Source organism: Myotis yumanensis, unplaced genomic scaffold (genome assembly GCF_028538775.1).
Source record: "Myotis yumanensis isolate MYYU_CA2020_CCGP unplaced genomic scaffold, mMyoYum1.0.hap1 SCAF_10, whole genome shotgun sequence".
Taxonomy (NCBI): domain Eukaryota; kingdom Metazoa; phylum Chordata; class Mammalia; order Chiroptera; family Vespertilionidae; genus Myotis; species Myotis yumanensis.
The window spans coordinates 19832603-19859623 of NW_027223761.1; the positions used below are offsets into that span (position 1 = coordinate 19832603).

A 27021-nucleotide genomic window follows, 5' to 3' on the forward strand; every position below is an offset into this window, starting at 1 on the left:
TTCCTCCTTTTTCTGGAATGCAACCTTTTCCAGAGCCAGCCAGCCTTTTTAGGTGAGACCAGAAATTTAGGGAAAAAAGTAATTTTTCACCAAGGGTCAGAAGAATTTGATACAGAGTCCACCCATCCCCCAGTAGATCAAGTGCATTGCCTATAGAGATAAAACCACTGTCCTGGGAAGAAATCATCACTTTAACCCCTTGAACTCACCAGGTTATGGTTTACCTGGTAGAAGCTGCAATATGGTGGAGGGGATATGGAGGTAGAACCACGGGGGCAGTGTAAGGGGGAAAAGTGGAGGAGGGGGAGGCTTTTCACCTTCTTGGTTTATGGTGCAGACATTTAACCACAATTGTTCTTACCCCAGGAGCATACTTTCTTTCTGTTTTAAAAGCTGAGTGCCTATAAAGTAAAAGACTCCCCTAGTGGTGAGCAGATTTTATTCTGAACGCAGGGAGCACTTCTCTCTACGTTGGCATTACCTACCAGCAGAGGGCAGTGCAGACCGCAGTTGTTGCCTGCCCCAGTCACTTCCTTCTCCAGGCTTTTTTTTTTTTTTTTTAACTAACATAAAACACTTCCTTTGATTATCTATTAAAATCCACAAGAAAAGTGAATGAATGTTATTAAGCCTTTATAAACAAGTATGAACATAATTGACTATTTTCTTTAATTTCCTGCTCATATGCCCAGCTTTAGAGGCACTGGAGACAGCCAGCCAGCTTCTTCCAATGATCCATAACACCTGCAAGCTAAGGATGTCAATTAGGGTGGGTGCTTCGGTTCCACACAGACACATCACCTTGCAGGCTGTTTTGTGAAACTGAATGACTCCCCTCCCCTCCAATTATGGTTAAAAAGACACATCTATAATAATAAAAGTGTAATATGCTAATTAGACCAGAAGTCTTTCTGGACGAAGCTGGGGCTGTGAGGGAAGCCTGGGTCCCGAGTGCCAGAAGGAAGCCGGTGCTGGCAGCTGGGGGAAGGAAGGCCTACTCGTGCACGAATTTTGTGCATTGGGCCTCTAGTAATATAATAAAACTTACCGTTAGTAACCATTTTAAAGTGCACAGTTCAGTGGCATTAAGAATATTAACATTGTCGTGCCACCATCGCCACCATCTATTTCCAAAACATTTTCATCTTGTACAATTGAAACTGTACACCCATTAAACAATACCTCCTCAGTTCCTCCTCCCTCCAGTGACTGGCCACCACCATTCTACTTTATTTAACTACTTTAGATATCTCAGATAAGTGAGATCATACAGCGTTTTCCATTTTGTGTCTGGCTTATTTCACTTAGCATAATGTCTTCAAAGCTCATTCACTGCAGCATGAGTCAGAATTTCCTTCCTTTTCTGATGACTCTTTTGCCTTTTGCACACTATCGCACAAGTCTCCTCCTCCTCGATTTGAACACCTCCTGGTATGTCATGTATTTGGAAGTGGGAGCATTAGGGTCTCCCTTCACCTCCTGTCTGTGCCAGCCACACATACGTGTTTACTGTACAGCCTGGTGCTCAGTACAAGGGGTCAACTGAGGATGGGGAAGGAGCAGGAAAACTGATACACTCACTCACTGGGCAACTCTGTGGAGGGCATTCTAACTATCTATATAAAACCAGGACATTCTTCATATTCCCCCTTTAACTCAGTGTTTCCATGTATGAGACTCCATTTAAAAGAAATCATTCAAGGAAGGAAAAATCACATTCAGAACATTTAGAGTGGCATTAATGGTGAGGCACAGATCACATCTCACTGCAAGAACGAACCTGCTGGGTCCAAGGAGTGTCCAGTCCTTGCCAGCAGGTCTTAGTGGCAGAGGATCTGCAAGAGCATGTCACAGCTTGCTGCTTGTGCCATCATTGTTTGTGCCTTGCCTGTTGCATAACAACTAATAGATGACACCTGGCCTTTTCCTTAAATGACATTATGGTCAGCATACCTAAGGGGTTGGTATCGTCTTGTTCACTTTTTAGCTGAGAATTTTAGCAAGCCTCTGAGTGTTGCATTGGGCACTGAAAAATGTAATACTCTTAAGTGATAATAATAGTAGTAAATGTAGCAAGTTTTTACCATGCGCCAGGCAACTGAATGAGTTAGCACCATTAGCTCCATTTTACAGATGAGAGAATTGAGGCACAAGGAGATTAATGAACTCAGCCAGGATTGCACAGCCAGAGGAGGCAGTCAAGTTTTGAATCCAGCTAGATGAATACCAGAGACGCTGCTATCCTACATGTTCCTGATTCATTAGGAGTCTCTATAGCAAATTGGGATATGACTGTGAATCATTTAAGAGGGCTAATGTAGGTGAGACTATTTGTAGCTTCTACTGTTTAATTATTACAGCCTTTAACCTATAAATCCCATGGACACTCATTGTAGCATTCTTTCTCTTAAAGAAAAATTTGGGTAAAAATTCTTATATGGCTAATAAGTAGGAATTGGTTAAATTATAATATATCTCCATGATGCCAACATTAAGATAATCTTTCCTACTTTCCAGTTGCTTCTTTGAACAGCATGCCAAAGGGAGAGCAAGCCTGGTTGAACTTATGTTATTTCAGTAAAAGGCATCATTGACCCTTTCCCAGCTCCCCAAGGGCTGCTTCCCTGAACACTCTTTCCTGAGGATGTCCTGCTTTCCAGCAGATTAAATACACCCGCCTTTAGCCCATCTCACATCAAACTTGCTAACAGACTAGAACTTAATCATTTCCAACACAATGGCAATCATCTTGCAATATGTAAACGTACCAAGTCAACAAGTTATACATATAAACTTACACCATGTCATGTGGCAAAAATATTTCAATTAAAAAAAAAGGATCGTTTACAGACTTAAAAAAGAAAAGATTCACTCCAGCCCCCTCTTGTCTGGTTATCGTATTAGCTATAAGATTGGACCAAGAGGCAAACAAAACAAAACAGAAACAAGCTCATAGATACCAAGAACAAAATGATGGTTGCCAGAGGAGAGGGAGTGAGAGGATGGGCATAAAAGGTGAAGGGGACCAAGAAGTACAAACTGTGATTTATAAAGTAATTCACAGGGATATCATGTCTAGCATAGGGAATTGAGTCAATAATACTGTATGTGTACTATGGTGACAGATGGTTACTAGACTTATCAGGTGATCACTTTGTAAGGTATATAAATGTCTAATCATGTCTAATCACTAGGTTGTACACGTGGAACTAATATAATATTGTATGGCAACTATAATTTAAAAATAAAAATATAAAGGATAAAATATTTAAAAAGAGGCTTCCAACTCTTGTAAGATTTTCAGAAAGCTCGAATATTGGAACTTCTACTACCAATCTTGCAGAAGAACCTAGAGCTCGGGTTTATTGACAACTTCCCCCTGTGTAACTGGGAGAGCCTCCTCCCTATCATCTGTGAAGTGAAGGTTGCTTTGAGCTTAGCCAACTTAATATAGAAACAAGCAGTTTGCAGCCAGCTGAAGGCTTCTGGGTTTAGGTTGCTCCTCCTACACTTGCTTGGCTCAGCCCCAGCCCCATGCATGATAATAAAAGCACTGGATTTGGGTTTTGAAGCCCTGGCATTTGGCATTAGCTTTGACACTAAATTGGGGGCGAGGGTGATAATAGCATATAACATTTACAGAGTGCTTACCAGATATAATATTAAATGTTTATTTTTGTTCATTATCTTTATTTAATGCCTGCAACACCAACACCAACACCTATTTTAAAAATAGTAAAACTGTGACCAGCCAGTGTTGCTCAGTGGTTTGAGCATTGACCTATGAATCAGGAGGTCATGGTTTGATTCCTGGTTAGGGCACATGTCCCGGTTGGGGGATTGAAACCCAATGTGGGGCGTGCAGCAGGCATCCAATCAATGATTCTACCTCATCATTGATGATGTTTCTATCTCACTCTCACTCTTCCTTCCTCTCTGAAATAAAAATATATTTGAATAGGAAAACTGGGGCACCAAGCACTCAAGCAAACTGCTTAAGGTCTCAGTTTATAAGCGAGTGGCAGAGCCTTGATTCAGCTCCAGGGGGCGCACTTGTGCTCACTGTGCTGCCTGGAAGACTTTGACATAGCCTCCCAAGCCTAGAACCTAAAGGAAGTCAGCCAGTCTGCAAATGAAAAGCCGTTGTTTCACTTCACCATACTTCCAACTTGGAATGTATTATTTATATCAGCATTTCTCCCACAACTCTCCCCCTAACTTTGATCATATTAAAGAAGTAGAGGCCAAAGCGGAATAATCATGAGGTATAGAGCTGAATAAACCTGGGATTTCCTAGCCACACGAAAAAGAAGGATCTCTTATCCTTTGAGACAGCATGGAGGGACCTGGAGAGTATTATGCTAAGCGAAATAAGCCAGTCAGAGAAAGACAAGTATCACTCATGTGTGGAATCTAATGAACACAATAAACTGATGAACAGAATAGATCCAGAGATATGGAAGCATGGAACAGACTGACGAATGTCAGAGGGAAGGGAGGGAGGGTGAGAAGAGATTAACCAAAGAATGTATATGCATATATATACAACCCATGAACACAGACAATAGTGTGGTGAAGGCCTGGGGCAGGGGCAGGAGTTGGGTAGAAGGGGTCCATGGAGGAAAAAAGAGGGCATCTGTAATATTTTCAACAATGAAGGTAAATTTAAAAAATATTACCTGCCTCCTCCATACTTATGAGAATTAAATTAGATAATGTAAATTCAGTGCCTAGGATAGTAGTTGGCATATGCGAAATGGTTATTAAGTAATCATAATTGTTACTAAGGCAGTAACCTTCAATTACATGAAATTCCATAGGGTGAAAATGAACAGTGATTCTGTGTGGCACCAGACTGAGATGATAAAAGGAGTCACAAAAGAGACTTATCAGACAAGTCTTTTAAATAATAGAGCTACCAGGACAGATTAGGTTGTCTTTGGGATGAGTTCCATGTGACTCAAACCATTTAAGCAGATACCACTTGGTGAACATGCTGTATGTACACAGACCCCAATCCCAGCGGTCCTTAGAGTCTATTTCGATTTATCCACAACCATAGGATGCTCTGTTGTCCTAACTCTCCCTATCCTTTGGGTTGCTACAGGTTTATGGTACCATTTTTCATATACACCATAGAAACCCATTCAAGCTTCAGGGGCTGGTGGGCAGGTGACCTAATTTGAACACAGTCATCATCGGCCACAAGAGTTGATAGGAGTGACTGTTCTCTTATTGGAACCTGAGCTCATTCCTCTGTGATATTTGTGTCAGAGTTCAGATGAACATGTTTTCTATAAATATAGATTCTCCAGTGTTCCAAAGTGCATTTTTAGGAGTCTTTTTCCAATCTGTCCAGATGACAGATGACCTTGATCACTACACTAACACTTACCAAGTTTATTCTAAGAATCTAAAGGATTTACATGAGGTTCTTGGTTTGCCAGGCATTATCAACTGGCAGCAACATTTGCAAATTCAAGGTGAGAGTATGTTTGGGGCCATTTGTGGGAAAGAGATGAGTCTGGTGGGAGCACAGCCCTTGGTAATCAAGGTGGTACTAGGCGGCTTTTGTGTGGCATGTATCTCAGTCAACCAATGACAGGGGTAAAGAAGTTTATACAAACTTATTAACTTGTGGGTATGGGGTAGGTCTTTGGATGAGGTCAAGGTCAAAGATTATAAGAAGCACAAGGTATGCAATACATGCTATATAATACAGGGAAGAATAAAACTTCTGACTAAATCTAAGGCCAGGGCCAAGCCCAGGGAAATCTCTCAAAAAATCTTTGAAAACTATTTTTTAATAGGACACTGATGATTTCTTATAAGATTGATGATCACTTATATACGTTTACTTTACATATGTTTGTTGCCCATTGATATTCTTCCTATAAATTAACTGTCATTGCCTTTGCCAGACACTGCTTTAGCTTGTTTATCTTTTGTGCACTAGTTTTTTTTATATTTATTTTTATTGCAATACGAGTCACACACCATAAACCTCACCTTTTTAAAGTGTACAATTTAGTGCTTTTAAGTATTTGTAAAGTTTGTCATGTGCGGTCACAAAAGTTTCTGATCAGTTAGCTTAGTGGCCAACCAAGTGATTTCCTTCAATGATAGGAACCATTAATCTCCCATTTGTGCTGGGGGCATGCTTTCAGTGTGTAGGCAGGCAGTGCAATTCAGAGACATGGAAACATTGAACAGAATGTGGAATCTCAGAGGGAAGGCAGGGGAGGGTGGGAGGGTGGGAGGTAATCAACCGAAGACCTTGTATGTATATATGTATAACCCATGGACATGAACAACGAACAATTAGGTGTGAAAGAGGGGGGCGAGAGGCAGGTTGGAGTGGGTTAATGGGGGAAAAAGAAGGACATATATAATACTTTCAAAAATGAAGATTTTTTAAAAATAAAAAAATAAAATAAAGATATGGCAGTTAGAGGTGAATGGAAAAAGAGATGGGAGTAGGTGGGAAGGGTGAGAAATTGAAGAGGAGACGTGACTCAATTTGACATAGACAGGATAATGTCATTTTCAGACTTGTTGAGATTCCCTAGAGACCATGAAGTTGTAGGAAGGGATCAAGAGTTTCTGATTAGCACTTACTTCAAAGAATAAGATTATGACACTTACAGGTCATAGAACACCCTGACAGAAAGCAAGTCATTTGCTTGTGGACACATCTATAAGAGAGGCAGGACAGTGGTCCAGGTTTTTAAGTGACTTACCTGAGTGAGTCATGGCTACTTCGGAGTAAAACTAAGACTCTTAAAATCCCATCTCTTTCTAACACTGCTCAGAACATGCTTCCACCTCTTTTTCTAACAGGAGCCTTTTCCCACCTCCTGAAGTCAAGTGAGATTCAAATTTGTAGCTACTTTCACTTTTTATTTAAAGCACTGCAAATTTCTAAGACTATATTCATGTGACTGTACTTGTGATCTCCATCTCTTTCCTTAGATAATTGACTTATTAGATCCGTACAGTTAGGAATCACCTGTTTTGTTCACCGTGGTATGTTGACCAGCACAGGGCCTAACACTGTGCTCAGCAAATGTTCATGGTATGTGTGAATTCCAACATACGGCATTCTCACCAGGCACTCATATTCTCTCTCTCTCTCTCTCTCTCTCTCTCTCTCTCTCTCTCTCTTTTAATTGTAGTAACATTATATAAGTGTCAGGTGTACAACATTATAATTCAACATCTGTATATACTACAGAATGCTCACCATGAAAGGTTTAGTTTCCCTCTGTCACCATATAATTGATCCTATTTACTGTTTTGCCCCCCCCACCCCTTTCCATCTGATAACCACCAATCTGCAGTTTGTGTCCATGAGTTTTGTTTCATTTGTTTGTTTTAATATTCCACACATGAGTGAAATGATACAGTATTTGTCTTTCTCCATCTGACTTATTTCATTTGCATAATACCCTCAAGTTATATGGATGTGCGTGTGTGTTATATTTCACATGATTATAATATAAGGTTTGAGATGTGACCTGGGGAAGGATGACCAGCTGAAAAGACAGACTACTCTCCTGCCAACATTAAAAAGAAAAAAGAAAGCCAGAGGAAAAATCATAGAATCCACCAAATATTTCCACTTCCTGGCAAATTGGCAAGGGTCAATCAATGAGCAAGAGTTCCAGGAAGGACAACATAGGAAAACATGCAACTGATATGAAGTGTGAGGAAGACCCTGGAAATATGGGAGCTATGCTGGCTGGGCAGCTTTCCAAGGAGGAAGCTAAGGGGAGCCTAGGAAGGTGGAGTATGAAGATTGAGCCTGTCCTGAGAGACCACTTCGTTACCACTGATGACAATGCATTCTTTCTCTCCATTCATCCATATGTTCCTCCTGCTACAAGACCAGCCCACCCAACACTGTCTTGTCACAGAGGCACACATTGCCACTGGTTCCAGTCACAGGGCATAAGGACACTCTGGATTTTTGGACTCAGTCTTTGCATGCTGTGGTTGGCTTTATCCACATGGGAATACATGGGGAAGCCAAGTTTATCCAGAGCCTGGATCTGGGCACAGATGACATGAAAGATGAGACGGTGTCCTCGGTACTCAGGCACAGTGCCTGCCATCCGCAGCTCTCCTGTCTGGTCCATCAGGGTCCAGGACACAGGGGTCCCCTCGGGCCCCAGCAGACAGAAGGAGGGGAAGGTCTGGATACAGCGCTCAATGAATCTCTGGCTCCTCTCATTGCCGCCGAAATGCCAGAATTTATTCACCAGGCCAGCATGTGTGACATCCAGGGATGAGAGTTTAAACATCTCTTGGTTGCTATTGGGAACAAGAGAAAAGAACAGCCCAAATATCATACATATTGTGAAGTATTATATTTGTTTCCACGCAGATAGTGTCAAGAGGCAATTAGGCGTACATTTAAGGGTTTGTGCTTTGCAGCCACACTGCCTAGGTTCATCAACTGACTACTTGTGTGATTTGGGGCTGATTATTTAATCCCTCGTTTCCTTTATTTTGTCATCTAATAACTAGAGATGATAATGACACCTCCCTCCTAGAATCATCGTGAGGCTTACATGAGCCCATAGATATCAACGAACCAGTACCTGACAGAGAGTGAGCACCCCACAGAGATTAGCTGCAATTGTTTTATTTGGCCCTGACCACCACCCTCCAAAACTAGGTAGGGTAGGTGTCCTTATTCTCATTTTACCTAGAAGTAAAATGTTTTCAAGAAATTAAACAAGTGCCCTGATGCACATGTTAACGAGCTGTAGGTAAAATAAGAGATGAGAATCATGGACTCTTAGAATGTTGGAGGGGAAGCTCAAGTCCAGAGAGGGGCAGTGATGTGGAGTGCAGGCAGCCCCTGAGGTACAGAACACTGAAGTCTGAAGGCTTCTGCTGTGGTATTAGGGGCTTCAGCAAATGTCTGGGAAAGAACCCACAATGTAGAACTAGAAGATGGAGACTCAAGTCCCAGTTATGCTTGACCTTCCATGTGACCTGAACAAGTGATTTTTTTCATCTGAGCCTGGTTTCCGGCAGGAGATGGATAATATCTCCTACCTTGTCTATCTCATGGGATGGACAAGAAAATCAAGTGAGTTGATAGATTTGGCGGTATCTTTCAGGTGGAATGTGCAATGCCATGCAAATAAAGCTTTCTTAAGCATATTAACACAGAGAGGGCCAAGGGTTTGGGTGTCTCCAGATCAAATCTCTGCCATCACTTTTTAATTCTCTTCAGTGTTCAGTAAAGCACCAATGGGAAAAAATGTATAATTGGTCGAAGTTCTCTTTATTGGAAATCCTTTGTTCTGTGAAGCAAATTCGCTAAACACGTATTTGTTAAGCGCCTACTACATAGCAGACACTGTTATAGCTATTAAGGCTCTATCAGTAAACAAGACAGAGAAGGTGTCTGCAGTTACAATATTGTTGGGCAGAATTCAAACATCAAATAAGTATATAAGTTAACTAAGTTAGCTAATTACAAATAATCATCAGTGCTATGAAAAATAAAAAACTGAGTCATGTGTGGAAAATAACTGGGAAGTGACTTCAGGTGGATGGTATAACCAGGACTCTATGGTAAGGTGACATTTGAGAAGTCCCGAATAACAAAAGAAGTCATGAGAGTAAAAAAAGGGTGGGGTGGAGGGAAAGACACTTTAGGGCCTAAAGTTTAGGCAGAGGGAAAACCTGATTGAAAGGGCCTGATTTTGCAATGATCAACAGCAGGAGGAAGACCAGTGTTACTGGGGGAGTAAGCAAGGGAGATGAGGTCTAAAAGGTAAATGGATGCTGGCTCTTGTAGGACCATGAAGGAGTTCAGAATTATTTCAAGGTGAGACAGGAATACTAGAGTCTTTTAAGAGGAGAGAGACATGTTCTAATTTTTGTTTTTTAAAAGATTAGTTTGGGTGCTTTGCAGAAAATGGATTATAGGGAATCTTAGCAAAAACTGGAAAAGAAGTTGGGAGGTATAATGTGCTGAATGGTGTGTCCACTCAAACGTATTTCTACCTGGAACCTGAAAACATGACCTTATTTCAAAAAGGGTGTTTGCAGATGTAAATAAATTAAAGGTTTCAATATGAAATCATCCTGGACCTTAAATCCAATGACAATCCTTATAACAGACAGAAGAGAAGACACACACAGAGAGGAGAAGGCCATGTGAGCACAGCACCAGAGACTTGAGTGATGCAGCCACAAGCCAAAGAATGCTTAGAGCCACCAGAAGCTGGAAGAGGCAAGGAAAGACTGTCACCTAGAGGCTTTGAAGAGAACAATGGCTTGCCAACACATTGACTTCAAAGAATAAATTTCTGTGGTTCCAAGCCACCCCAGTTTGAGGCCATTTTTCACAGCAGTTGGAAAACAAATGCACGACTCCTGAGAGATATGAGCAGTGCAGAGTGGTTGCTGTCAGACTTACATGGAATCATGTGTGCCCCCACTTGGAGATAACTTCTTTGCATTCAGCAGGGAAGGAACCAATTTCTTTGCTGTCTGAAGGATCATATAGAGGAAGCATTGCGTTCGCTTGACCTGACTCAGTTTAACAGCTACAAGATTTTCTATCACCTCATTCAGGTTGGATTGTGAACCTAGATGAAGAAAAGAGGAATAATATGAGGTATCACTCTTTCTTTCTCTGTTGTCTAGGGGCTGGAAAGTTTGTGGTTTAGAGTCCTCAAAACCCATGTTCAATCATGACATGGCCTCTATAGGATTGAGGCTAAATCACTCCCACATTTTTTAAATTAAAAGTTGGGACTACACAGTACAGTCATGACTATCAAAGTTGATGAGGTATAATTGTGATAACCAAAATGTATCAAACAAGCCTATGCACTGCATGCCATTGGTTGTTGCTGCAATGGTTTTGAGAAGGTTGTATTTTCCTCACTACCCTGATTTTTCCTCCTGATATGACTCTGAGCTTAACCATGAAACTTGCTTTAGCCAGTGAAATGATAGTAAATGTAATTTAACAAGAAGCTTGAAAAGGGATGGTGCACTGAGTCTTGCCCTCTCTTTATTTTTTATTTTCTTTTTCTTGCCTTCTCTTTCTGCTTTTGAAAACTCTGTGACTTCTATATGTTGCCCAATCCATTTCCGCCAGCACAAGCAAAGCCAGTGATAACCAGGCCTGGGGCGGTGTCTAACTAGTTCTACCAGCTCATAGACAAACCCCTGTGGATAGCAGCCGCATGGATGAATCTAGGGGGAGCTAGCCAAAGAATCACCCAGATGAGTCCCATCTAAATTGCTGCCTCATGCCTGACTGGCATGACTCAGTGGTTGAACCTATAACCAGGAGGTCACAGTTCTATTCCTGGTCTGGGTATATGCTCAGGTTGCAGGCTCTATCCCTAGTGGAGGTGTGCAAGAATCAGACAATCAATGATTCTCATTCAACACATTCTCTCTCATCATTGATATTTCTGTCTCTCTCTCCCTCTCCTTTCCTCTCTGAAATAAATAAAAATATATTTTAAAATATAAATTGCTACCACACCAAATTGTGAGCTAATAAATTATTGCTGTTTTAAGTCACTGTTTCGGGATGGTTTGAAAACCAAATGATAAAACCAGACATAGAGGGTGCCAAGCACTTCTCATTCAATATCTGATTTAATCATTCAAAGGCTCTATATTTTAAATACTATCATAATCCTCACTTTTACCCAGGAGGAAACTGATCCACAGACAGGTTGTTACTTGCTCTAGATTACATCCTTCTATATAATAGAGGTAATATGCAAATTAACCCTCACATCCTCACAAGATGGCTGCCTACGATCAGGCCTGCAGGGGGGTTAGTGAGGGATGACCAAATGACTGAATAGCAGTCTGTGTGGGGCGACCAGGCCAGTGGGGGGAGGGGCATGAGGGGCGACCCAACTAGAGGGGGAGCAGTAAGAGGCGACCAGGCTGGTGGGGGGATGCAGTTGGGGGTGACCAGGGCAGCAGGGGGGCAGTTGGGGTGATTAAGTCTGGCAGGGGGGCAGTGAGGAGCAACTAGGCCAGCAGGGGGGGCAGTTGGGGGCAACCAGGCCAGTGGTGGGAAGCAGTTAGAAGCAACCAGGCCAGCAGGGAGGAGGCAATTGGGGGCAACCTGGCTGGCAGCAGGGGGCAGTTAGGGGCAATCAGGCTGGCACACAGAGGCAGTGAGGGGTGATCAGGCTGATGGGGGGGGGGGCATTTAAGGGCAACCAGGCAGGCAGGCAGGTGAGCGATTAAGAACCAGCAGTCTAGGATTGTGAGAGGGATGTCCGACTGCCGGTATAGGCACAATCTCCGGGATTGGGCCTAAACCAGCAGTTGGACATCCCCCAAGGGGTCCCGGATTGGAGAGAGTGCAGGCTGGGCTGAGGGGACCCTCCCCCATGCACAAATTTTGTGCACCGGGCCTCTAGTAACTAATAACTAATGGGGCTTGAAGTAAAGATATATTGAATGTAGGGGTGTTATTCAAAATGAAAAGTGTATAGACATGGAAAATCCCAGCAACTGGAACACATTCCAATCCCCTTACTTTGAATCTGCAAATGTTGTTTCCAGTTTATGACTTCTGGTGAGCCAAGGAATTCATGACAGTTCTTGGGGTCCTTGGAGTAGATTTGGTAAGTATTGGTGTAGTGATCAAGGTCATCTACCATCTCCTGTTTGGGTTGGGAAAAGCAGAATCAACAAAAATAATTGTAGTTTGTGATTGCCATACATGGTTGTCAGTGTTCCGTTATACTATGGTATTTTTAAGTACTAAAATATTAGGTTTTCCTGTTGGTGTATTACCTTTATTGAAGAATGATTTATATTATTAGGTCAAATCAAGCACTTCCTTATTCAACTAACAATAAAAATATCCTGAATAAATTATTCCTAAATCAACTATTACTATAAAATTTCAAACAGAAATGATCCATTTAGAATTTAACATTTCTTTCAAAAAGCACAGGAGAGTCAGACTTCTAGTAAAATGTCTTTTGTACAAGTTTATTCTCTGGTAGTAAATGTGTTAACTCCAATGGCTTCAGTATAAAACAATAGCAAAAGCCCTCCCAAAGCAAAGATACTTTGTGTTGCCTTCTTGTGATTTTTAAAACCAATCAGAATAGGGAAATAATCATATTGTATCATGCTATGCAAATTCTTAGGAACAGGCAGATGCAATGGTCAGATATTTCTAAACATCAATAATGATTTTCTTTCTTTTTTTTTGCTTTTTTTTCCAGAAAGGCAATTACTTCTTTAATAGATCAGTTTTTGACATAATAACACATCTATTTTAAATACTATCACATAAAGCATGGTGGAGAAAAAAAATTTTGCTTCATAATTAGAAACTCACACTAAAACTTGCCAAGAACAAAAACAAACCAAAGAAAAAAGCCATTTTGAAAATAAATACAGTCCATGCCAAAGTAGCATAAAATGAAGCCAGAAGTCTTCAAAAAGAAAACACTTTTCTTGCCAATATTTTCTTTTCTTTTTTTTTTTAAATATATATTTTATTGATTTTTTACAGAGAGGAAGGGAGAGAGATAGAGAGTTAGAAACATCAATGAGAAACATCGATCAGCTGCCTCCCGCACATCTCCTACTGGTGATGTGCCCGCAACCCAGGTACATGCCCTTGACCGGAATCGAACCTGGGACCTTTCAGTCCGCAGGCCGACGCTCTATCCACTAAGCCAAACCGGTTTCGGCTATTTTCTTATTTTTTAATGTTTTCTGAAATTGGAGATGTAAATAAATTACATCTAAATTCAAGGGTTGCTGAGCTGTTCTGATTTGGCTCCTTTGGTATCTGTTTTTTCACCACTATTATCCTTGGATTTATATTCTTCCTTAACATCAGCTTTTTTTGTCTTCTGTTTCCTTCTTGTCTTCCTCAATTCTAGCTTTCTTTGCTCCTTTCTTATGATCAGCCACATTTCTACGACCTCCTTCTCCTTCATCCTCTGAATCTGAGAATTCTTCATCACAAGCTATCTGTTTGTCTGATGCTCGAATAGAAATTCTCTTGTCTGGGTCTTCTCCATCTTCATCTCCACTGTCTTCATGAACAGCATCTTCTGGAATAGCTTGCATTTGGACACCAGGTGCATGAGGCAACATGCGTAAATTTTCAAATAAACGCTGTTTTATCTTTTCCATATATTCTGGAGTGTTCTGGTTTGTCATATTTGAAGGACTGATATGCAGTTTGAAGTCTGGTCCAAAATACTCAAAGTAATCATTATATGGCAATTCATTAGGAATCTCACAATCAAGGGCAACTGCAGTCTCATATGTCCAACAGCGAGCAACGTTACGAATTGTGTATCCACCTCCCCCAAGCATCAGTAACGGTAAATTGAAAGTTTTTACAACTTCTACACATTTAGCATGACCTTTGACTGTCAGATTGAAGCAACCAAGTCTATCACCAGATAGCGAGTCTGCACCACACTGTAGCACCACAGCACTAGGTTGATACATCTCCATCACTTTTGAGATGATAGGCTTAAATATTTGCCCATAAGATTCATCATCTATACCATCTCTCATTGGAAAATTGACAGCATAGTATTTGCCTTTTCCTGCACCAATATCCCTCAAGTCTCCTGCTCCAGGAAAGCATTCCCCGTATTTATGGAATGATACAGTCATTACACGATCTGTTGTATAAAAGGCTTCTTCAACACCATCACCGTGATGGATATCAATATCAATATATAAGACTCTCTGGTGATACTTTAGTAATTCAAGGATGGCAAGCACAATATCATTAACATAACAAAATCCTGATGCTTCTGATTTCTTAGCATGATGTAATCCTCCAGCCCAGTTAAGAGCCATATCAGTTTGTTGTCGGTTTAACTTCACAGCTCCAGCAACTGAGCCACCAGTTGAGAGCTGACAAAACTCAAAGAGTCCATCAAACACTGGACAGTCTTCTCCAACATTAAATCTCTGCATCTGCTTACTGTACTCAGATATGTTATCTGGTCTTATTGAACGTAGAAATTTGATGTACTCATCACTGTGGTATTTTGTCATTTCTTCAGCAGTGGCTTTATGGGGCCTATATATTTCCATTTTTCTATATAAACCATAATTTAGCAGCAAATTATGGGTCATGCGGAGTCTATGAGGTTTCATAGGATGGCCTTGTCCATAGTAATAGTTTCCAATATCATCATCGTAGTAGTAGCAGACTTTCTTTTTGCCGCCTTCCTGACTGTACGCCATGGGCTCCCCGGCCACCGCTGCCTCCGGGCTCCTCCTGCTGCTGCCGCCGCCCCGGCTCTGCGGGGAGAGAAAAGGGCTGTGGCTTAAGTGGGGGCGGCCGTCTCACTGGGGGGAGGACGGCCCGAGGGAGGAGAGGGTGCTGGAAGGGCTCCGTACCAGGCAGAGGGGCTGAGAGCACGCAGCGGGAGAGGCTGCGGCGCCAACTCCAGAAATGTATTTTTTAAACTTACAGAATGGTATTGTTGGGGTCCAGCACCAGCAGGTCCAGGGGTTCCCAAAGGTGTGGATGGAGTCGGCGTTCAGTTGATCAGCATAGCGAGGTTCTCTAGCCGGGTTTGGTTCTTATTGTCCTGTTACATCCGTATTTATACCAGTTGATTTTAATCCTATCCATTCTATTCCAAAGGTTAGGGTGTTTGTTAATCTAGTTCTGTTGAGTTTAATCCTAACAATTCTATTCCAAAGGTTAGGGCGTTTGTTAATCTAGTTCTGTTGAATTTAATCCTGTCTAGGTTAATCTCTGTGTTCCATTATAAGGGCTATTCCAAGGTCACTGCTCTACTGATAAGCTACAAGGAAGTAACTGAAGGAGATTATCCTACCCAGTAAAGATTATGTCCTCTCAGCCTCGATGCTTGCCTTCCCTGGGCTTTGGTGCTTTCCCTGGTGGGCAGACCTCTGGGGATGTGGGCCCAACAAGTCCCAAATTTATTGCCAACAGTCTTAGTCCAAGTTCTTCATAAGTAGTACATGGTATTTCTGTAACACTAGGGGGTTTCACTGATTTATTCTCTTCCTGTTAATCCCTAACTCCAGAGAAAAAATCCTCACCTGGGGAAACAACCTTTCTTGGGGAGGTGGTCTTGTTTAAAACACATAGAGCTAAGAGGGAGAGCAAACATATTAAGAACAGTATGCCATATGCGCCAGGTCCCTTGAAACATATGCTGTGCAGATGTTTCTTCCCTGCAGCGACTGTGTCAAGCAGCCAGGATGGACCGGCTTCCGGCAGCTATGTAAAAACTACATTCCAAATTCCAAGTACTAAGCAAATATTACCTATTAATTACTCCATGGAGTTATTTTCATCTTGTCTTACCTCCCCAATGAGACCTTCAAAGTATGCACTATCTATCTATCTATCTATCTATCTATCTATCTATTTATCTAAGCCTAAGCAACCGAATGACCGAACAACCGAATGACCCGTTGACTGGTCGCTATGATGCGCACTGACCACCAGGGGGCAGGCGCTCAACGCAGGAGCTGCCCCCTGGTGGTCAGTGCACTGCTTAGCTAACCAATGGGTGTCAGATGCAGGGCTCACGGCTGGTGAGCGTTGCTGCGGTGGTGTGAGCCTCTGGATCGGGACTGACTGGGCATTAGCACACAGCAGGTGCAGCAGGGCTGGGATGAGCGGGAGCAGGAGTGGCAGGCAGGAGTGGCAGGCAGTATTGGACTGCCAGTTTTGCCCAATCCCCCCAGGCCACACCGAGGAACCCCACTGGTGTGTGAATCCATGCACCAGGCCTCTAGTATTTTATACATTTTTATATAGCTAACACATTATTCAGCTCAAAACACTGGTTTCCTCAGCAATAACTATTAGAAAATATGGTGAGAAGATAATCTCACCAATAATGATTTTCTAAATAAAGATGCAATATTGCCCCCTCTCCACCTCAAATAAAATAATTTTTCTAACCTTTATAAAACTCAACTAGAGAGTAAAATTGCAAGCAAAATCTTTGGCCAGAGGAATAAATCTTGCTCTAGTCCAAAGATTTTTAGAACATGTGGGCTGTGAACATGTCTTTATCAAAATTGATGGAGGTAGCAGACTTAGAATACCCAACTATAAATGATGAAACTCATGAAAAGTTATAAGATGAGTAAGTTCTGAAGATCTGATGTACAGCATGATAATTATAATTAGTAAATATTGTATTATATATACTTGAAAGCTGCTAAGAGAGAAAATCTTAAATATTTTCACCACAAAAAAGAAACAGTAATTATGTGACAGGATAGAGGTGTCAGCTAAAGCTATGGTGGTGATAATTTTGCAATATATGTGTGTATCAAATCTACACATTGTACATCTTAAACATACACAAGTTTAGATGTCAATTATCTCTCATAAAGCTGGAAAACCTTATTTTAAATATTTTTTCATCAATTCTCCCCTGAGGATTTTTCCCCATTGATTTTTAAAAATCTTTATTGTTGAAAGTCCTCCATTGATTTTTAGTGTGAGTGGAAAGGAGGAGGAGAGACAGAGAGAAAAACATCAATGTGTGAGAGACACATCAAGTGGTTGCCTCCCACACGGTCTCCAGCTTGGGCCAGGGACTGAGCCTGAAACAGATGTATGTGTCCTTGATTGGAATCCAACTCACGACCCTTCAGTCTCTGGGTCGAGACTGTAATCATTGAGCCAAATCAGATAGGGCAAAATTGTATTTTTTTCTTTTTTCTTTTATTGTTTTATTGCTTAAAGTATTACAAAGAGTATTACATATATCTCCTTTTTTTCCTGCCCTTGACAATCCCCTGGCCTCCCCTACCCCCCAATGTCTTATGTCCATTGGTTATGCTTATATGAATGCATACAAGTCCTTCAGTTGATCTCTTACCCTCCCCTCCTGCCCCCCAACCCTCCCCGGCCTTCCCGCTATAGTTTGACAGTCTGTTCGAGGCTGCTCTGCCTCTGTATCTATTTTTGCTCATTGGTTTATAATGGTCTTTATTATCCATAAATGAATGAGATCATGTGGTATTTTTCCTTCATTGACTGGCTTATTTCACTTAGCATAACGCTCTCCAGTTCCATCCATGCTGTTGCAATGGTAAGAATTCCTTCTTTTTTACAGCAGCATAGTATTCCATCATGTAGATGTACCACAGTTTTCTAATCCATTCATCTACTGATGGGCACTTAGGCTGTTTCCAGATCTTAGAAGATTGTATTTTTGACAGTTGCTCAAATAATATTTTTTATTCAGGTTTCTATCAATAATTCAAATTCTTTATTTTTCAAATCATTTAATTTAGTGAAATTTATAAGTAATAATGTTTAATATTAATAAATTTAGATTATTGCTTAATTTATTAAAATATAATTATATATTTTTTAGTTTTGAAATATTTTAACTATTTAATTTCATTAATCTAAAAAAATTATCACAATATATAACAACTCCAACCATGTCTTTTGCTTTTAAATTTCCCTAATCCACGATGTTATTTTAGACCTTATGCTGCTCAATTGGTATTTTGTTTGCTTTGGATGAAGTCCTGCCTTGACCCTCTATAAAAAAAATCTTACTTATCTTTAACATGCAGTTTTGGTAAATTTTCCTCCTTTCCCTGCAACCTCTACTATTTATAGTTTTTTTAAAATGCCCTATTTTATTGACTTACTGATGGCAGTTGGTTACAATACCATGCAGCCTCTCAATGGGAAGACAGTGTCACAAGAAGTTGTGAGTTAGCACTAGTGAGTTAACTAGTGGTGTGGTTTCAAGGTTGGTATTTTTAAAAGATAGGAAATAATTTTTCCCCATAGGCTAAGAGTTAAAAGTGTTTGATTCAAAACAATAAAGATGTCGAGTCTGAGAAATGTTGCTTTAATATCTTGAACAAAAGGTCAGCCTTTTGTCTATGTCCTCAACATAATCTTACATTAGCAAAACCATCCATTGGGTGTCTCTCTTCCCATAAACTAAATGCAAGAAATAATAAAAGGTGCTTGGTCTTCAGCATCACCAGGATGCTGTTTGGGGTCCTGTCTTGAAAACAAATTAAAACAATGAATGAGTATGAAAATGTACCATATAGCCCAGCCGGTGTGGCTCAGTGGTTGAGCATTGACCTATGAACCAGGAGGTCATGGTTCCGTTCCTAGTCAGGGCACATGCTCAGGTTGTGCGATCAATCCCCAGTGAAGGGCATGCAAGAGGCAGTTAATCAATGATTCTCTCTTATCTTTGATGTTTCTATATCTCTCCCTCCCTCTTACTCTCTGAAATCAATAAAAATATGTTAAAATATATAGTTTTAATCAGCTTTCCACATGTGTTACTTCTTTTTTAAGTTTATTTTTCAATTACAGTTGATATTCAATATTATTTTATATTAGTTTCAGGTGTACAGCATAGTGGATAGACTATCATTTGATTCAATTCTCCTGTTGCTGCACATTTCAGACCATGCTGTAATTTATCTGTGGACTCACCTGTATTCTCTTCCAGGCTGTGGAATTTTTGAGGACAGGGACTATTTACTATTCCTGGGATTCATTTCTATATGCCCAGGTCTCGCACATTGCCAGGTCCAGATAAACACGTAGCAAATACATAGATAGATGCACATTCATTCCATATCTGACACCTTACCTGCTCCTGAGGGCGGACAACCACTGTATTAAAATCAGGCCACTTGTCCACCAGAGCCTTCAGCTTGAACGGGTTTCCCTGGTTCATGTGGAAGATGGTCCCATAAACCTGCAGCATCACAAGAAAGTGGGAGGGTCAATGTACAGGGGTTGGTAAAAGTAGGTTTACGGTTGTTCATCTGGAAAAAGTCATGCAGGTTATGATTATTACAATAGCTTTATTAACTCTGTTTCACGTACTCACAACTATAAACCTACTTTTCCCACCCCTGTATTAGGAAAGAATGTTAAAGTAACTTGTTTGATCAGGACAGGTTTATTTCTATGAAATCATGGAATTTTATCATTGAAAGGTCTCTAATGAGTATTTCTGCCAAGCAATTTTAAGTTTTAGTGTTTTGTCTCAATAAATGTATCTTTTAGAAATATAATCACATTGTAAAATATTCAGACTAATAAAATTTATGAATAAAAATCATGAACTCTCCCATTGTAGAATTTAATACACATTTAATGTAATGTATGCCAATTATATCCCAATTTTTTAAAAAAGAGAAAAAAACTTTTAGTAGATTTCCTACTATTCATGCACATGCACAACAAATTTTGCAAAATTAAAAAAATCACATAGATGTGATATTGAAATGTTTCTCCATTGGATAAATACATCCTAGTCATATTTCTTCTCCAATAAATAAAAATAATTTTAATGACTAAAGAGCATTCTATGACATGGATGAACAAACCTTATTTTTTTTAAACTTTTAATTTATTCACATGAAGTAGCAAAAAAAGTACAAAGAGGTTCCATAATATATCTCCCTTGCAAAGAGGTGATGTGAACTAAATGAGCTGTAGCGTGAGTGAATTCCTGCCCAGCTGGCGTGGCTCGATGTTGACCTATGAACCAGGAGGTCATGGTTTGATTCCAGGTCATGGCACATGCCCTGGTTGCCAGCTCAGTCCCCAGTAAGGGGCATGCAGGAGGAGGCAGCTGATAATGACTCTCATCATTGATGTTTCTGTCTCTCTCTCCCTTTCCTGTCCTCTCTGAAATAAAAAAATATATATATTTTAAAAATAGATGCCTAATAACAGCTCATTCTCTTTCCTACTCTGTCACAGGAAGATGCCACCCATTGTTTCCCTGAGATTGTTCCAGTCTCACCTTTAAGGACTCAGGGAGGCTCTTCCTCAAGGATTTTTCTAGCATCTGCAGCATCTGTGGACCCTGCAAGTGGAGCATCCTGGCAGGTATTTTAGCCTAGAGGGAGGATCAACGAACAGCCAGGATGGAAAAATGCTGAATCCATAGGAACTAGATCCACACACCTTTACCTGAATCTTAGAAGGTAACAGATAAGTCTGCCCTCTTCTAAAGTAACTGCCTTAGGGGAAGAAAAAGTAGAGTCACTCTAGATTTCAAGCCTTACTCGGACGGAGACACAGCATAAAAGTTCCGAAGGAACTACCAGGGAGAAACAAGAGTAGCAGGTTCTATGCTAATGCCCATGACCTTCTTCAGTGACCCCTATTGGTGTTACCCACACTGAAGTCCTCAGTAACACCAAGGAAGGACATTGGCAGGAAGCACCTGGTTCTCCTTCTGAAAGTTTTGCCTTCACTTCTGACACTACCCTACATTTTCATTTAATACACATTTATTTTAACAAACATGTTACGTAAATATGCTAGTGCGTCTTTGGGGATCTGGTTGTAGTCAATGATTAGCCCAATGCCACCACTAGCACACTCTGTAATCTCCAAAAAGTTACTTACCCTCTTGGTTCCATAATTTACTCATTAATCCTAATGAAAACAGACTCTACCTAGAAAATTATTGCCTCTTTCCCATCTGCAAGATGGTGGGTGAAGAAGCTGAGAGGCAAGATACTAAGGAGAAGAAACCCAGAGCCAAGAAGGCTGATACTGGTGACAAGGTTAAGAAGGGTAACCCCTGCTCTAGCTGATTTGGCTCAGTGGATAGGGCATCAGCCTGTGAACTCAAGGATTCCGGGTTTGATTCCAGTCAAGAGCACATGCCCTGGTTGTGGACTCGATTCCCAGTAGGGGGTGTGTAGGAGGCAGTCAATCAATGACTCTCATTAATGTTTCTATCTCTCTCTCTCTCCCTCTCCCTTCCTCTCTGAAATTAATAAAAATATGTTTTTTAAAAAAGAAAGGTAACCCCAAGGTCAAGATGAGTAGGAAGAGGAAGCCCCACTACAACCGAAACCCTTTCCTGGTCAGAGGAATTGGCAAATATTCCTGGTCGGCTATATATTCCAGAAAGGCCATGTACAAGTGGAAGTATTCAGTAGCTAAATCCTTGATTGAAATGAAAAAGTTATTGCTACTGTCACAAAACCACTTGGTAGTGACAAAAAAGGTGATACCCAAGTGCTTACACTTTGCAAAATGCCTAGGTACTACCCCACTGAAGATGTGCCTCCAAAGCTGTTGAGCCATGACAAGAAGCCCTTCAGTCAGCATGTGAGAAAACTGTGGGCCAACATCACTCCCGGGACCATTCTGATCATCCTCCCTGGGCACCACGGAGGCAAGAGAATGGTTTTCCTGAAGCAGCTGAGCAGGGGCCTTAATGTCTGCAACTCTGTGCCTTAATCATTAAGTTCCTCTGCATAGAACACACCAGAAATTCATCACTGCCACCTCTACCAAGACGGGAACCAGTGGTGTGAAAATCCCAAACATGTCACTGGTACTTATTTAGGAAGAAGGAGCAGCGCCTGCCCAGTTACCAGGAGGGTGAGCTCCTCAACACAGAGAAACAGAAATATGAGAGGACAGAGAAGTGGGAGGTTGATCAGAAAGTCGTGGGTTTGCAACTTCTGCCAAAAATCAAAGATGTTCCTCAGCTCCAGGCTACCTCCCCTCTGTGTTTGCTCTCCCCAACTGCCTTTACTCTCACAAACTGGTGTCTGAAATTTCTTACAAAAACCAAACTGAATACCTAGTTGGTTTAGAAATAAAAAGAAAATCATAGCGATGGTTAAATGAGTTAATATATATTAAGTGCATAGTACAGTTTCTAGCATATAATAACTCAAAATAATTATTTTATTACTGTTATTATTAATATCATTAATGGCAGCTAACCACACAGTATTTCAGCTCAGCCCATTGGATTTTTTAAAAAAGAAATGGGTGTAACTTTAACCTAGCCCACAGTGTGAGTGTGTGAATAGTGTCCTGAGGATAACACCAACACTTACGTGAGAGACAGTTTGTGGAGATTAAATGAGTAATCCAGGCACTGGCACCAAGTGAGTAAAAAAGCCCAAAGGGAATTTCTTACTAAGTGCCTGGCACAGAATAGAATTTATGTGTCATGATTATCGTCATTCCCTGAAGGAAGCAGAGAAAAGATTGTTTGATGTACTCAGCCCGTTAGTGCTGAGGCACTGGTTTCCCAGAACTCTGGCCAGGATGTTCTTTTCCTCCTTCCTTCCTTCCTTCCTTCCTTCCTTCCTTCCTTCCTTCCTTCCTTCCTTCCTTCCTTCCTCCCTCTCTCCCTCCCTCCCTCCCTCCCCTTCCTTCCTTCCTTCCTTCCTTCCTTCCTTCCTTCCTTCCTTCCTTCCTTCCTTCCTTCCTTCCTTCCTTCCTCCCTCCCTCCCTCCCTCCCTCTCTTTCTTTCTCTCTCTTTCTTTCTCTCTCTTTCTTTTTCTTTCTTTCTTTCTTTCTTTCTTTCTTTCTTTCTTTCTTTCTTTCTTTCTTTCTTTCTTTCTCTCTCTCTCTCTCTCTCTCTCTCTCTCTCTCTCTCTCTCTCTTTCTTTCTTTCTTTCTTTCTTTCAGCACAGGTCCTGTGGAAATGATCAGCTACGGAGACTTGTACAGATAGAACCAGTGGTGGTCGCTTTCAATGGGAAAGATTTCTCGTTCCAAAATCTCATTTACACTTTGGCACCTGCTGTTTGAGCAGGGTTAAAATTGTTTGCACAACTCAATGTTCTTGACTTTTCCATGTGCATGTGTCCTGCCCCACACCCTTAGTTGCTTGCCAGCCATTTTATCCTCTCTAAGGCTACTTCTGAGTTTGGGAAGAGGACAGTCTTTGCTGGCATCATGATTTTTGTTGTCTCTTTTAAAAATAGCTTTAATGCTGAGTAATTTAAATGGACATAATTAAAAGCATGTAATGTGAACAAGTCTACAGATTTAACAGATTATAAGCCCATGAAACCTTCATCATACTTAAGAGAGAGAAAATTTCCTTCATCCTCAACATTTCTGAAACTTTAGTGACTCTAAAACAACTCAGTAGTATGTGAGCTTTCAGCCTTGTCAGTGGGCAAAGTCCACAAAGAAGGCGCTTTAGACCCAGTCTTCCCCTTACTGGAAATGTCTTCAATAGGAACAACTCAAACTAGGAAAATGAGTTGTAAAGAGCAGTTTTATAAAGCAACATCAACAAATAGGAAAAAATAAGACACAGTCTCTTTTGTCACTGGAATAAGGTTACATAAATTATGACCTGTTAGTATATTGCAACTGCAAGGAGCCATTAACATAAGAACTATGATACAACACAGGCAAGCACAAGGGAGAGTATTAAAACAAAAGGAGAAGATGTGGAACAGAAAATAGTACATGGTTTTTAATTATAATATGTATATCTGTGTTTATATAATTCAATATATAACATACATGAGAATTTTAAGAATATAGAAAATAAAATTTAGAAGGGAAAATAAAATATTAAAAACTATTTTATAAAGAAAGAAAAATTCCACTATCCAGTTAATATGGATACATATTACCTTGAGAATATGTATCCATTTGCTTTTACACATTGTTTTATTTTTTACAAAAATAAGGGCATGATATATATACAATTTTGTAACTTGTTTCTAAATTTAAAATGGCATAATCCATGTCATCAAATATGTTTAGAACTTGAATTTTTAAAAGTATCTATATATAGTGAATATATATTTCATTCTTATAAATAATATAGATTATATTTTATTATTCCATTGTATGCATGTACCATACATATTTTGAACCAGTCTCCTATTGTTGGACATTAGGGTTGCTAACTGTTTTTCTCTATTGTTAATAATTTTCTGTTGAACAGATTCTGTAAATATATATCCATGTTTATTTTCTTAAGATAAAGTTTTTGGAAGTGGAACTGCTAGATGGAAAGCTTATTTTTAAGCTTTAAATAATATTCAAATATATTAAACAAAATTTTAAAAGTTAAAAAGCCCATTTATGGTCAGAGCATTATAGATAAAATCTTTTAAATTACCACCCCCCCCCCTACCCCCCCCCCCCCCCCCCCCCCACACACACACGCACATGATTTAAATGAACAGTACATCTGGTCTGAATATTTTCTCTCTGGTTTTACTAGAGTACTTTATTCTCCTGGTTAACATTTATCCAAGGAACAAGCTGCCTCCTTTAGACAGTTTCCCTCCCAAAATACAAAATAATGTCTGCATAGTATCTCTATACACTAGGTACTAAATTAATGTTACTTGGACCAAGAATCCTTTCTTGCCAATGTTATTACCTCTCCCTTCACCCACCCACTTCCAAAATCCCTTCATAACATTTATTCATTCAAAATGGAGAACTGACTTAGTCCTCCTGAGAATGTTTTCACTGCACATCTGGTGTGTACATAGTAGGTGCAGAAACGTTGTCTATCAAATGGAACAGATTCCCTTTCCCATGGTCCAAGTATCACTAAATAAGCTCAAGAGTTCTTCTCTAAAACCACCAATGTCATTTGTTGTAGGAAAAAAGGGAGGAGGTGGGGGAGGGGTGTCACAAAGCAGTGGTTCTTTCCAGTGAGATGAGTTCTCACCTGGAAGGTGAATTCCACGCAGACTGGTCCCCAGGAACAAATGAGAGGCAGCAGACTTTTTCAGACTAAAAGATCCCCTTTATCCTTGCACGCACAGCTCAGACCTGCAAAGTGTGTTTTGGTAAAGTTTCTACAGAAATCATTAAGCTGAAGCTCTTAATGTGGACCTTGCTCTTTGAAAAGCTGGGGGTGGAGGATGGGGAGGTGGAGAGCTTCTGTAAGCTGGTGTGGGTTCCAGAGGCATTCAATTGTTCCCTTTGGGTGGCATATTCAGAGAGCTGCTTCTCCAAGTTTGGGAATCTGCTTGTGTCCCAGGGTTGGATCCATTTACTAGTTGTTTGTCTTTGCCCAGTTGTCTAGTCTTTGTACTTCAGTTTCCGTAGGTAGAGTGAATAATGCTACCCACTCTTACTAGTTTCTGGTGTTTTCTTTCTTCTTCTTCTTCTTCTTCTTTTTTTTTTTAAGTTAAATGAGTTAACATTTGTGAAGTGCTATCAGAAGTGATAGTATTGTTCTATTTTTTTTTTTAAAAGGATCTAGGTTCCATGAATGTAAGCTTGTTTCAACCCCAGGGAACTGTAACTTAAGATCGGTGTGTTTGTAAATTATACCTCATTTTAAAAGATAGAGAGACTCTCTTTGTATTCAACTTCCCGAGTTATTGTATGTCCAAAATTTTTTAAAAAATTGTCGTTCTAATTAAATGCTGTTTTGCCATATTTTCTAATGTATTTAACATTTTTATTTTGTTAGTACATTTTCTTTATTCTTAATTTTTCAGTTACATTTGGCATACAATATTATATTAGTTTCAGGTGAACAACATAGTGGATAGACATTTATATAACTTACAAAGTTATTGCTCTGATCAGTCTATTACCCATCTGATATCAAACATAGTTAATACAGCATTATTGACTATATTCCGTATGCTGTACTTTATTCCCAGTGTTTTGCCTTCCTTTATGTTCATAGGCCCAAGACCTGGAACTTTGATATTGTTTCTTTGTTTACTAGGTACCTGGAACTGCTGGTGAGAAGTCTGAAGTCAATGTGATTCTTAGTCTTCTGGACATAATGAGTCTGTTCCCTCTCTCTGGAACTTGTCCGAATTTGTTCTCATCTCTGGGGCTTTGAAATTGCACAGTAATGTGTCTAACAAGTTTCTTTCACATTTAGTCTGAACTGTGTTCTTTCAATCTTAAGACATTCTTTACTTTTGGAAAATTTTCTGCTTCTCCTGTTACTTCTGCTTTTTCTTCCCGTCCCCTCCTTTTAAATTACTTTTATCCTCCACTTGTTCTGTTCTCACTTTTTGGAATCCCATTTGGATGTTCAAACTTGTCAGTGTTGTTCAGTTCTCTTGTCTTCTCTTTCATATTTCCTATCTGATCTTCATTTTGTGTTATGATCTGCTAGATCATCCAGCTTTCTAATTATCTGTCAACTGTGTCCACTTTCCTACTCAGTCTGTCTACTGATTTTTACTGAAATTCCAATATTTAATTTCCAAAATCTCTAAGTGATTATTTCATAT

General features: G+C 40.2%; 1 protein-coding gene and 2 pseudogenes across 3 annotated transcripts; 1 reads left to right on the forward strand and 2 right to left on the reverse strand.

Annotated features, from left to right (window-relative positions):
• Window positions 1-5849: 5849 nt before the first annotated feature.
• Window positions 5850-25578, reverse strand: LOC139017965 (glycine N-acyltransferase-like). 3 transcript variants are annotated; one of them, XM_070426586.1, is made up of 6 exons: window positions 25485-25578; window positions 20814-20909; window positions 19647-19754; window positions 12548-12674; window positions 10442-10613; window positions 5850-8313 (listed from the first exon to the last, which is right to left on the reverse strand). In XM_070426586.1, exons 2-6 carry the CDS (start codon window positions 20889-20891, stop codon window positions 7911-7913), a joined length of 888 nt encoding a protein of 295 aa, XP_070282687.1. In that variant the 5' UTR covers window positions 20892-20909; window positions 25485-25578; the 3' UTR covers window positions 5850-7910. The 3 variants fall into 3 exon arrangements, with proteins under 3 accessions (XP_070282687.1, XP_070282689.1, XP_070282688.1); XM_070426588.1 differs by lacking the exon at window positions 20814-20909; XM_070426587.1 differs by lacking the exon at window positions 25485-25578 and having other exon boundaries at window positions 20814-20911.
• Window positions 13782-15272, reverse strand: LOC139017964 (histone deacetylase 2 pseudogene; annotated as a pseudogene).
• On the forward strand, window positions 21508-22652 carry LOC139017731 (large ribosomal subunit protein eL6 pseudogene; annotated as a pseudogene).
• Window positions 25579-27021: the final 1443 nt, after the last annotated feature.

Bases quoted from the DNA above. Each gene is read 5' to 3' on its own strand.
- LOC139017965 (XM_070426586.1), bottom strand. From the start codon at position 20,891: ATGCTCCACTTGCAGGGTCCACAGATGCTGCAGATGCTAGAAAAATCC. The intron at 19,755-20,813 runs GTGAGACTGGAA...GTGATGCTGCAG, and splicing joins GCCTCCCTGAGTCCTTAAAG to GTTTATGGGACCATCTTCCA. The intron at 12,675-19,646 runs GTAAGGTGTCAG...CAACCCAAACAG, and splicing joins TTGTCCGCCCTCAGGAGCAG to GAGATGGTAGATGACCTTGA.